At 40.3% G+C, this 12,968-nt stretch overlaps 1 protein-coding gene across 3 annotated transcripts in view; it reads left to right on the top strand.

Annotated features, from left to right (window-relative positions):
- The first annotated feature begins 218 nt into the window (after positions 1-218).
- The window catches only part of il10rb (interleukin 10 receptor, beta), a 55,509-nt gene continuing 42,759 nt past the window's right edge, over positions 219-12,968 (top strand). For all 3 annotated transcript variants that reach the window (XM_051709828.1, XM_051709830.1, XM_051709829.1), the window contains exon 1: positions 219-379. In XM_051709828.1, the coding sequence (XP_051565788.1) occupies positions 322-379 (58 nt within the window). In that variant the 5' untranslated portion in view covers positions 219-321. The remainder of the gene's footprint in view (positions 380-12,968) is intronic.

Raw genomic sequence — 12,968 nt, 5'->3', positions numbered from 1 at the left:
AAGGGGAGGAAGAAGGGGTAAGAGAGGTCAGGAGGGCACTTTTTTATCTTTTTAAAATGCACTAGATTGAATAATAGAATATGAGCTAAGTGACATGGTGATACACACTCTTGCACCTTTAAAAGTCGTTTGCGATCCGCCAAAAAACCAAGAGAAGAAGAAGCTTCGTCAACTGGCCAGTCAGAGATCGCGTCCGCATTACTATGCCACGCCCCCTGCACGTCGGAGGAAACATGTCGATACCAACAAATCGCAACTCAAATCAGTCACTCAGCGCGATGTGGACATTGTGAAGACTTTAAATCATCACTGTATGGAAACATGAACGCGCTTTGCTGCTTTGCACTTCGTTTTTCCCTCCTGATTGATGTGTCTTTGGGTAAGTTGCTTATATGATGATGAAAATGAGATCATGTGCCTTTCTCCTCACTTTTCTTTGACGAGAACTAGTGAGCAAGTGATCCGTGATTCATTTGTTGTTGCGATATGATCATATAGGCAATGTTGAGGCCCGTGTTGTCTGAATCAGTGTTATAGATGTGATCGTGTCAAACTGATCTCAGATAAACACATAAAGGGCGTTCGACCACACTGAACTTGCTTTGTTGTTCTTCGGTTCCGCTCCACCTTAAATGTCACTTTTCTTAAATGTCTTTTTCTTGAATGTCGGAATATTAGCAGAATGTGACAACAATACAAACAACGACATGTAAGTCAAGATTGTGATATTATTATTCAGAGGTCAACGGCTTTGAGATGAGACTAAAAACGGAAGTGGAACTGTAATGAGCTTTTAAGGTGGAACAGTATGGCAAGCGCTTTTAACACTAATTCCTTGAAGGAATCGTTCACCTAAAAATTCTAAATTATCTCATCATTTACTCATCCTCTCGCCATCCCAGATGTGTATGACTTTCTTCTGCAGAACACAAATGAAGATTTTAGAAGAATATTTCAGCACTGTAGGTCCATACAATGCAAGTGAATGGTGACCAAAACTTTGAAGCTCCAAAAGCACCAATGCAGCATAAAAGTAATTCATATGACTCCAGTTGTTCAGTCCATGTCTTCTGAAGCGATCTAATCGATTTTGGGTGAGAACAGACCAAAATATAACTCCTTTTTCAATATAAATCTAGACAGCAGTCTCCTTGGTGACCATGATTTTCTCGATTACACTTCCTGTAGCGTCATCTAGCACTCTGCATGCGGCAAACACTAGAAAGTGTAATCAAGCTTGAAATCATGATTGTGTCTGGAGACTGAATTTGCGAGGTGTACAGTGAAAAAGGAGTTACATTTTGGTCTGTTTCTCACCCAAAACCGATTTGATTGCTTCAGAAGACATGGATTTAAACCACTGGAGTCTTATGGATTACTTTTATGCTGCCTTTATGTGATATTTGAAGCTTCAGATTTTTCATCACCATTCAGTTGTATTGTATGGACCTACAGAGCTGAAATATTCTTCTAAAAATCTTCATTTGCTATTTCTGTGATGAAGAAGCATATTTTCAACAGAATCTCAAAGCTCTTCCTGCATGAGAAATGGTGGGTTTAATCAGGAGAGCCTTCAAATAACGTGTGAAAGGGAAGAATTTAGGACAAAAATATTTTACTATAATATTAAAGCCAGTGTTTCCCCTGTATGCATTTTGCACCGTTGTTGGAATTTCACATGGTTAATTCAGTATTTTTGACACAACATAATGCTTGCCAGCCCCAGTCAGCTGTGCGCTTTCTACACCACGCAAGAGACCCCACCACACACACACACACACACATACACATGCATTTACAGTGACGTCACCGCATAACAACACGTGTCAAACTCACTTAATTTCAAGTGGCCTGCAAGCTCATTTCTGAAACGTAGGTTGGCAGGGGATCGCAACGTTTCACTGATCAATCAGTTAGCGCTTTCCTCGTGAATATAAATGAGCCTTCCCCTGTCATCTCTATGTTTTGGAGCGCATTTTACTTCAGAAGTGGAATGAAATAGCGCCACACGGATCAATTATCCACACAGTTTAATCATAGCAGCACGAGGGCAGAGCAGGTGCGATAATTCACAGACTGGTCTCAACTGCACAGACTATTTTAAATGAGCCTGTGAACCAGTGAGATATGCGGCGGGGATCACGAATCCCATTTGAATGCGGTACAGAATTGTCTGTTGCAACACTCTTATGTGTCGATGATGAAACTAGCTTACACCTTGAAGGCATTTTTAAGGATTTCATGCTTAAATGACATACCCAAAAGTAAGAGCTTATAACTCTACAAAATTTTGCAAAGAGTGTCAATTGCATGGTATAAAGTTTTAGAAAACCTTTCAAAATTTGATGTGAAGATATTTTGATCACGCTCAGAGACTTTCGTGATACTCTCATGATACAACACTGCTGACAAAACATGAGCACTAAAAATAAATGTTTTCAGTTATTATTCATGTTTGGCATTATACCTTTTAGACAGTAAGTATGGACGGTCATTAAATTAACTTTGGTGTTGTTCTCCAGCATGTCAACTATACTAGGAAACATAAATGTTGTTGATAGTGTAAAGCAATCCAAAGATATAGCATCTGGAACCATGGTTCCCAAAGTGGACTTTAATTTATCAGTGTCCAAAAACATCTCCAAGCAAGTTTTATTGAACATTAAAACAGAATAACTGAAAATTATGAATGCAGAAATCTAAAAAATATATATAATAATAGTTAGTTATATAAACTAAGTGCCAAAAATAAATTGTAGCTGTCATAGGCAACTAATTCCATCAATTCATAAAATTTGCGTTAAGCGCCTTCTTGTGCGCAGTCAGTGCATGTGCGCTCTGGGTCTGTTTACCAAATGAGGGACACAGGATTGTCCAACTATGGAATCCAACACTCTGTAGACAGCCAGTGAGGATGATATGACACATTTGTTATGTAAAGGATCGTGTTTCAGTGAATTGACCCCAGAGAAACCGTTGTCATAGAGATGCCTTGAGGCACAGTTGCTTGTTATGACACTCTTTGAGGAATATGTCAGGATATACATATTGTATTATGTTGAGTGTGGGCTTGTTTTATCCGAGCCGTCTGCTGTAAGTTGTGATAATGCATTTTCTACATCATGTTTATTTGTCATGAAGTTATAAACCAAAATGTGACAATGATTCTGTTATCTCTGTTTATCATACATGTGCATTTCACATGCAAATACAAACAGTAGTTTGATCTCTGAGAGAAATAAATCTGCTCGTTATATTCTACTAATCAAGTCCTTTCAAAAGATATATGACACATGGCTGTGTGATCTTTTGATCTTTTTACGGATTCTAAATATGATTGTTGCGATTGCAAATTTGCGAATGATTAAAATGGAACAGTTCTATTTTATCAGTGAATTTAGAAGCAATATTTGATAATTGGCCAGATCAGCTATATTAATTGTAAAGATAAGAATCTAAGCTTTAAAACGACATCTGTTTTGTGCCGATCAAGCAAGTGCAGGGCTCACAAAATCGCTAGCCTGACGTCCCGGGGCTATTGTGTTTTCCAGTCGGGCTACCAAAATGCATCACCGGCCTGCCCAACGGGACTCTGAAATAGTGTAATCAAATTCCTCCATTGATTCATGTTATTCACTCTCTTTACTTGTTATTTTAAGGAAAAATATGATCGTGGAAGTTTTTGATCATGCTGATTTGTCCGCTGTGAAGTTTAGCTTCAAAACGTGTATCGAGTACACAGCGCAATTTCTCATGAATCTCCATGCCGGAGCTATTATTTTAAGAGAAACACATGATCAATAAAAAAACAAAGCCCCACTTTCACGTGAATACTTCACTTTGCGTGTCAGAATGTTTGAATCCATGTGCTAACACACACACTATCATATATTCTGCTATATAAACAGCATAAAATAATTAGAGCACCATTTACTTGCCTCAAAAAACTCTGGTATTATTATTATTATTATTGAATTTATTGCCACACTTTAGTATGTGAATTATTCCATCAGAAAATGAACACATTTAGCATTGTCAGGCTTTTATTTGTGCTTAATGGATAAAACAACAGAGCTATGCGCTCGGGTTTATGGCTGCTATAAATTTGACATGCCACAAGGTGACACTGTTTTCAACACTCCTGATGCTTAGAATCTTTTAACGGAACAATCAGAGAAAAGCGTCAAAGCTTTAAGAGTCATTATTTCTCCATCCCTCCTGCATCCAACTGCAAGTTCTGATGTTTGGGAAAGACAGTTGGTGCTGCCACCCCCTGTAAAGCAGTGTCGTTCTCACTTAATATACTGTTGCTAAGTGATAGAGATTGCGTGCGCAGTGGAGAACATTGCGAAAATCGCTGACACTTTTGTGTGTGCATGTGTGACAGTGTTAAGAGGAGCATGGATTTACGGTGGTATTTCAGTTCTACTCGGCCCAAAAAAACAGGTCAGGATGAAGAAGGGACAGACAAAGGAAACCAGACAGCCACAAAGCAGAAGAGTTCAGAAAAATCTGAATTTCTGTGGCTGGAACATGACAAGGTAAACGACACAATGTTCTGTCGAGTGTGTTGTCAATTCGCCACTATTTCTGACTCGACGAGTGTTTTTGACACTGGAACCAGTAATTTTAGGAAAGACCCCATCAGAACCCATGACAAATCCCTGCATCACAAAAAGTGCATTGGTGCCCAGTCTGCAGCGTCTTTCCCAGAACGAACGCCAATTGCAAAAAACATACTAAAAATGAACCAAGCACAACAAAAAGTCCTGAAAAAAACTTTTCAGAACAGCATGCTGTTGCAAAAAATGAATTACCGTTGGCACTTAATTCATAGAAATTTCAGTTCAGTTAGAAATAGATGCATATTTGTATTGATGATTCTAATTTGATTATTTTATATCCGATTGTTGATATTTGTGTTTTGAAAGTTTTTGATTGATGTTTTGACTCCTAACCAATTTTTTACATTAAAATTTTTTCTTTTTTAAAAATTTGGGCTAGTAAAATCTGAAGAGTGCCAGAGATTGTGAAATGTTGCGAGCCCTGAAATGATTGTTCAGAAATACCATAATATACACTTGGCAAAAAAAGAAACGTCCTCTCAATTTCAACTGCTTTTAATTTCAGCAAACATAACGTGTAAATATTTGTATAAACATAAAACGATTCAACAACTAAGACATAAAAAGTTTCACAGACATGTGACTAACAGAAATGGAATCATGTGTCCCTGAACAAAGAGGGGGTCAAAATCAAAAGTAACAGTCAGTATCTAGTGTGGCCACCAGCTGCATTAAGTACTGCAGTGCATCTCCTCCTCATGGACTGCACCAGATTTGCCAGTTCTTGCTGTGATATGTTACCCCACTCTTCCACCAAGGCAATTGCAAGTTCCCGGACATTTCTGGGGGGGAATGGCCCTAGCCCTCACCCTCTGATCCAACAGGTCCCAGACGTGCTCAATGGGATTGAGATCCGGGCTCTTCGCTGGCCATGGTAGAACACTGACATTCCTGTCTTGCAGGAAATCACGCACAGAACAAGCAGTATGGCTGGTGGCATTGTCATTCTGGAGGGTCATGTTAGGATGAGCCTGCAGGAAGGGTACCACATGAGGGAGGAGGTTCTCTTCCCTGTAACGCACATCGAGATTGCCTGAAATGACAACAAGCTCAGTCCGATGATGCTGTGACACACTGCCCAAGACCATGACGGACCCTCCACCTCCAAATCGATCCCGCTCCAGAGTACAGGCCTCGGTGTAACGCTCGTTCCTTCGACGATAAACGCGATTCTGACCATCACCCCTGGAGACAAAACCACGACTCGTCAGTGAAGAGCACTTTTTGCCAGTCCTGTCTGGTCCAGCGAAGGTGGGTTTGTGCTGGTAAGGACCTGCCTTACGACAGGCCTACAAACCCTCAGTCCAGTGTCTCTCAGCCTATTGCAGACAGTCTGAGCACTGATGGAGGGATTGTGCGTTCCTGGTGTAACTCAGGCAGTTGTTGTTGCCATCCTGTACCTGTCCCGCAGGTGCGATATTTGGATGTACCGATCCTGTGCAGGTGTTGTTACACGTGGTCTGCCACTGCGAGGACGATCAGCTGTCCTTCCTGTCTCCCTGTAGCGCTGTCTTAGGCGTCTCACTGTATGGACATTGCAATTTATTGCCCTGGCCACATCTGCAGTCCTCATGCCTCCAGGCAGCATGCCTAAGGCATGTTCACGCAGATGAGCAGGGACCCTGGGCATCTTTCTTTTGGTGTATTTCAGAGTCAGTAGAAAGGTCTCTTCAGTATCCTAAGTTTTTATAACTGAGACCTTAATTGCCTACCATCTGTAAGCTATTAGTGTCTTAATGACCGTTCCACAGGTGCATGTTCATGAATTGTTTATGGTTCATTGAACAAGCATGGAAAACATTGTTCCTTTACAATAAAGATCTGTAAAGTTAGTTGGATTTTTACAAAATTATCTTTAAAATACAGTGTCCTGAAAAAGGGAAGTTTCTTTTTTTTTTGCTGAGTTTATATATATTTTTCATGATCAGCGCCCCCTCTCGGCCCGGTATTGGGCCACGGCGAGTGTAAGAGGTTAAAACAAACAGCCCCCACATTCTAAACGGTAGAGGTCTTCACGGGTCTAAAAATTTGTACCCGAACCCAAAGAGACCCGGAAATGTACTACCCGAACCGGACCCATCTATTATTTTAAAGCTTGGATCCGTACCCATGCAGAACTGAGAACAACCAGAGCCGAACCCGTCTATTATTTGAAAGCTGGGACCTGGACCCGGCCGGGAGACACAGACCCGATCGACACCGATTTCACAGCTGATTGCTATTAACAAATGTATTTACAAGTTGTGAAAAAAAAACTTTGTGTCTTACCTAATGTAACATTAGTAGATTTCTCTCCTGTGCCTGGCCGTGACGCATATAATCCATCCTCCTTTGCCAAGAAAGTTGGTAAAATTCTTCCAGGTTTTCTGTCATTCCTCTCTTGCTGATTGAAACAGCATAGCTAATCCACTCATTATTTCAGCTTCAAAAGTCCTCTTGCTGTCACGGTGACGGATAACAAACGTGACTTGTTTAGAATCAGCTTTGCAGTTTTTTTTTTTTTATCTCGCATAAGATAACTTCGACTGTTTGCCCTTTTGAGCTATAATAATGATTGCTCGTTCATTGCCACGGCTGCTAACGTTAGCATTGCTAATTTGCTATCGTGTGCCTTAACTCCGGTCTGCCTCTGACATCACTCAGCTCTTTGTGGCTCTGCACCGTTTTTCACCTTATTTCCCGGCCTGCACTTTCTCATCCTAATTTTACTATGTTGCAAGTTACAACACACACACAGCACCATCATCATCAGCGATGTCTGATCACAGCCAGGTCTTCTCGGATCAACTTGGGTATTACACATAATGTTAAACAGACCCGAGACCCGCAGCAATAGAATGGGACCGGACCCGGCTGACCATATAAAACGTAGATCCGAAACCGTACGGGTCTCGGGTCCTCGGGTTAGGGTGGACCCGTGAAGACCTCTACTAAATGGCACTGACAAAGAAAACAGAAGAAAACATCAATTAGAAGGCTTTCAGTTCTCAGATCACAATGCTTACAAACATTTACCAGAGATTTACTGCAGTAACACTAACTGCACTGTATTAACTATGGTTTAAAAACTTTCTAAATGTATTTAGACAGCTGTTTTACTCATTACAAAAATGCCATATTTCTTTATATAGAAACCATAGTTACTAACCATGCTAGTAAGGAGCGATGCATGGTTTTACGAATGGTTACCATGAACTATTACAAATATCATTGTTAAAAGTATGGAAGAACTATGGTGCATTTTCATAATTATGGACCACGCTATCAGTTTTCCATCTGTATAAAATCTATACTCTTGTAATGCTCTCTGATTGTAGGAAAATGTAAGTTTTTTTTGGTTTGCTTTCAGAAATTCCAAGACATGACTGTAGTTTAATTAGTAGGAGCCTGATGAAAAGAATCTGTAAAGAAGACCCAACTTCGGCACTCTGTTAGAATATTTCAATTTAGTCATATAGGTGTTAATTTTCTTCCATAGATGTTACTGTTTTTAATATCATAGTTTTCATCTGCATCCCAACCTCAAAATCAATGCTGTACTTTCAAATGTGCATTTCAATGCACATAACATGTAATATTATTTTTATGAGTGCTACCAAAGCAGGTGCTGGTGTTGTAGATTTCCCACAACAGCCATCGAAGCTCAGTCGAATCAAAGATTTCTCGGAGGCGCAAAGTTCTGATTCCAAAAATAGACTTTTTATTATAAAAAATAACAAAGCTGAGGTGGTCCATTACACTTCAGAATCATGCATTTTTTATACAGTTTCTGCTCCCCCTAACACTTTGAGGGATGGCCTCTTCATCCAATTAAATCGTCTTATGCCTCCCTAGTTTCATCTTCGCCATCTCCCTTCCAGCTGGTCACCTTTGGACCCAATTTGCTGTTTCATCTCAATGCTAGCACTTAATTAGCGCACACATATCCTCTGCTATTTTTTGGCGACCTTGGCGTTATCAGCACCAGCTCTGCTCATTAAACTTTCATCAAGAAACTCGACATCTGAAAGCAATGCAACAAATAAAATAATCCATAAGTAAAGAAAACACTTTGGCTCTTATTAGACCTTATTCACGTAAGCACCATCTTTGATTTTTAATGGGAATGAAAACGAGGCTGTGAGAGATAGACTTACAGTCTCTTCAATGGCACGAATGGTATAAAGCTGTATTTCGATTAACTTTTTTATTGATTCAACCATTAAATATATACATAGCAGAACACACATATACAGAATCAATATACAACACCCCAGTGGTCAAACAACCATAGACACACAACAAAAATAAATAAATAAATTAATTTAAAAAAAAAATCACACACATAAAACCCCTACACCTCTCTCTCCACTGTCCCTCCCCGAGAGCCCTCCAAAAAAGACAGATATCTGCCCCACTTCTTCTCAAACATGTCCAGACTCCCCAGTCTTCTGGATAACCCCTCCTCAAGAGCTGCCAATCTGGCCATCTCTGAACACCACTCCTGAAAAGGGGGCGCTCCAGCCGACTTCCAACTCCTCAAAGTGATCTGTCTGGCGATCATAACACTAGACAGGACCCAGTTTTTCACGTGCTTATTCTCCAAATTAATGACTGCCCCATCTCCCAAGATACAGAGTCTGGGGCAAAATAAAATTTGAGAGGCCAAAACCTCGCACATAAAACTCTGAATCCTCATCCAAAATTCCTGCATCTTAACACATCCCAAAAAGACATGGGTTGTGTCTCCATCTTCTAATTGACATCGCCAGCAGGTGGGTGCGTCTTTAAGACAAAGCCTATGCAATCTAGAGGGGGTCCAATGACTCTATGTAAAATCTTAAATTGCATGAGGCGAACCCTTGCGTCTCTGGATGCAGATTTTACATTTTTTTAGAATCCCAGCCCACTGTCCCTCCTCCAATACCAAATTTAGATCTTTCTCCCATAATCTCATGAGAAAAATTGAAGTTCCATCTCCCATACTCTGAATTAGTAGGGAGTAATACACCGATGCCTCATGACCTTTTCCAGAAGCAGTAATCACCTCTCCCAGAGTATCTGCCGCTTTAGGAGGGTGTAAACCACTCCCAAAAACAGTACAGAGCAGGTGACGCAGCTGTAAATGCTTATAGAACTGAGATCTAGGAATCCCAAAAAATTGAACCAAATTTTGAAAGGATCTCAACACTCCATTCTCATACAGGTCACCAAGTGTAGTAACCCCCCTCCCAATCCACTCTGACCAGCAAAAAGGGGACTTGTTGATGCATAGTTTGGGGTTCAGCCATATGCTCGAGGCAACATTTAAAAAAATGTCAGAATTAAACAGTCTGGACACTTTAGTCCATACCGAGTTCAAGTTGGAGATAACGGGATGTACTTTAGCTTCTCCGATTAATTTGATAGAAAGGCTCTGCAGTGGCGAAATAGGGGCAAGAACTATCTGTTCTATACAGAACCAGGGAGGGGCTCTCTCAGGTGGAAGTGACCAATGAGCCAAATGTCTGAGACCGAATGTATAATAATAAAATAAAATCTTAAGTAGGCCTAGCCCACCTTTGTCAATCGGCCTATGTAACTTATTGAAATGTAATTTGGGACGCTTACCATTCCAAATGCAGGACTTCGCTATGCTATCAAATTGCTTGAAATAAGAGAGGCGGACATCTACAGGGAGAGACTGCAGTAAGTAATTGAATTTTGGAATACAATTCATTTTAATAACATTAACTTTCCCAATCATAGATAAATGTAATGAAGCCCATCTGTCCACATCGCTCGAAAACCGTTTTATTAAGGGGTCAAAATTAACTCTTAACTAAATCACACAAATTTGCTGGAAATAAAATACCTAAATACTTAATGCCCTGTTTGGGCCACTGGAAAGCGCCCGGCTGGAAAGCCGTTTCTGGGCAGTACGCTGTCAGAGCCAAAGCTTCGGATTTAGACCAATTGACTCTATATCCTGAAAACTTAGAAAAGGAATTAATAATTCTGTGAAGGCAAGGCATAGATCTGCTGGGGTCAGAGACAAATAATAGAATATCATCTGCGTAAAGCAAGAGTTTATGTGCCATACCTCCCGCCACCACCCCTGGAAAATCATCCTCCTTTCTTATTGCGGTTGCTAATGGTTTCAGGGCAAGACAGAACAATAATGGGAAAAGAGGGTAACCCTGCCGGGTGCCCCTATCCAAAGTAAAATAATTTGAAATTAGTCCATTTGTTTGTACCGCCGCTAATGGGTGTCTATAAAGTAACTTAATCCATCCAATAAACGTACTCCTGAACCCGTATATTTCCAAAACCTTAAAAAGATAATCCCATTCTACCATGTCAAACGCCTTTTCGGCGTCAAGTGAAATGGCAGCGACCGGAGATTGATCATTTGCTACTGACCACATGATATTGATGAGACGCCTAAAGTTATCAGAAGAGCTAAGGCCCCGAATAAACCCCACCTGATCTATATGTATAAGATATGTCATAACTTTACTTAATCGATTAGCCAAACTTTTTGACAAAATTTTTACATCTAACTGGAGCAGGGAAATTGGACGGTAACTTTTACACTCGCTTGGATCTTTGTCCTTTTTAAGAATCAGACTGATCCGTGCTTGTGTCATGGTTGGAGGAAGCTTTCCATTCTTTAATGATTCTGTATAATCTTCTAGCAAAAGTGGAGCCAGTTCTGTAGCATAAGATCTAAAAAATTCAGCAGCAAACCATCTGGCCCCGGAGCTTTGCCGGTAGGTAAAGCCTTAATTACCTCATCAAGCTCATCCAAGGTTATCTCAGAATCAAGACAATTTCTTTGCTCAGGAAGTTTTAATGGTTCCACAAAGTTTCTAATATCTTCATCAGTAGACGAAGACGTAGAACTATAAAGATCAATATAGAATTATTTTAAAAGCCGGTAAATATTTCACCACCAGCAGATTTCACTGAGGGAATCGTAGAAAAAGACTCTCTCTGTTTTATATATCTAGCCAAAAGCTTCCCTGCTTTGTCCCCCGACTCAAAGTATGGCTGTCTTGCCCTGAATAGCCAAAAGTCCACCTTCCGCCACAAAATAGTAATATATCTGTATTTCAATTGGGTCAATTCTCTGAGGCCATCAGATGACATGATGCTTCAGCTCTGCCCCTGCACTTTTAATATTCCCTTCCAAATCCACGAGTTCTTGTGCTTTGGATTTTTTGATGAATGAGGCACACTGTATGATCCGACCCCTAAGAACTGCCTAAAGTGCCTCCCAAGCCACACCCACAGAGGATACTGAGGACTAGTTGGTCTCTATATACACATTGATTTCAGCCTTTAACATTTGTTGGAAATTTCAAAAGGGATACATCAAAGTGCCAACTATATGATTTATTTTTCTCCGTATGTGGCAACACCTCTAAACTCACAAGGGCGTGATCTGAGTCTTATGGACTGATGAAAAAAAATGTATAGTCCCTAACAGATGGGTTCAAAAGTCTCCAAATATCTGAATGACCAAGATTTTTGCACATCCTGTGAAGCATCAATGTTGCTCTAGGGGGCTTGCACACTTTTGCTTCACTATGATCAAGGACTGAATCCATCAAAAGATTAAAGTCTCCTCCCAATATTATATCATGAGAGGTGGCAGCGGCTTGCAACATCCCTTCAAGATCTATAAAAAAGCCCTGATCATCAGCGTTAGGTGCATAAATATTAGCCAAAATCAACCTTTGCGCCTGAATTTCAGCTAAAACAATAATGACTCTTCCTGATTTATCTTTAATCTGTTTGAGAAATTTGAATTGTAGATGTTTATTTACCAATATAATGACTCCCTTGCTTTTACTTGAGCCAGCACTGAAAAAAAAACATGTCCACCCCATATCTTCCCAAATTTTCCAGCTTCCTGAGGGGAAAGATGTGTTTCTTGAAGAAACACAATATCATTTTTTTACGTTTAAGAAAAGAAATAACCTTCCTTCTTTTTATGGGGTGCCCCAACCCATCTCTTCCATGTGGAGAGAGAGAGTGCACTTATATTAACAACTGACATATTGATATAATAAAAATAAATTGTGTGTCAAAAACAAGATTATACAGACCACATTCCCCATTAATGCAACAATCAAACCCTGAACTTCCCCCCAAACAAAACATACAGAAAAAAGAAAAACGTGCGCATTAACCCCGCGCACGACAGCACCAACCAGCGTCCATCCCTTAAAACTCAAAGAGTCCATGTACGCCTACGAGAGCCCCCGCGACAACTTTGCCATCGGATTGCTCAAGTCCGGTGCTTCTATACAAATTTTGTAAGGCAAAAAAACAGAAAATACTTTGTAAAACAGACCCCAGCCAACAGGCAGAATAACA

This window comes from Myxocyprinus asiaticus, chromosome 11 (genome assembly GCF_019703515.2).
Source record: "Myxocyprinus asiaticus isolate MX2 ecotype Aquarium Trade chromosome 11, UBuf_Myxa_2, whole genome shotgun sequence".
Taxonomy (NCBI): domain Eukaryota; kingdom Metazoa; phylum Chordata; class Actinopteri; order Cypriniformes; family Catostomidae; genus Myxocyprinus; species Myxocyprinus asiaticus.
This window is presented reverse-complemented; position numbering and strand designations above follow the sequence as displayed.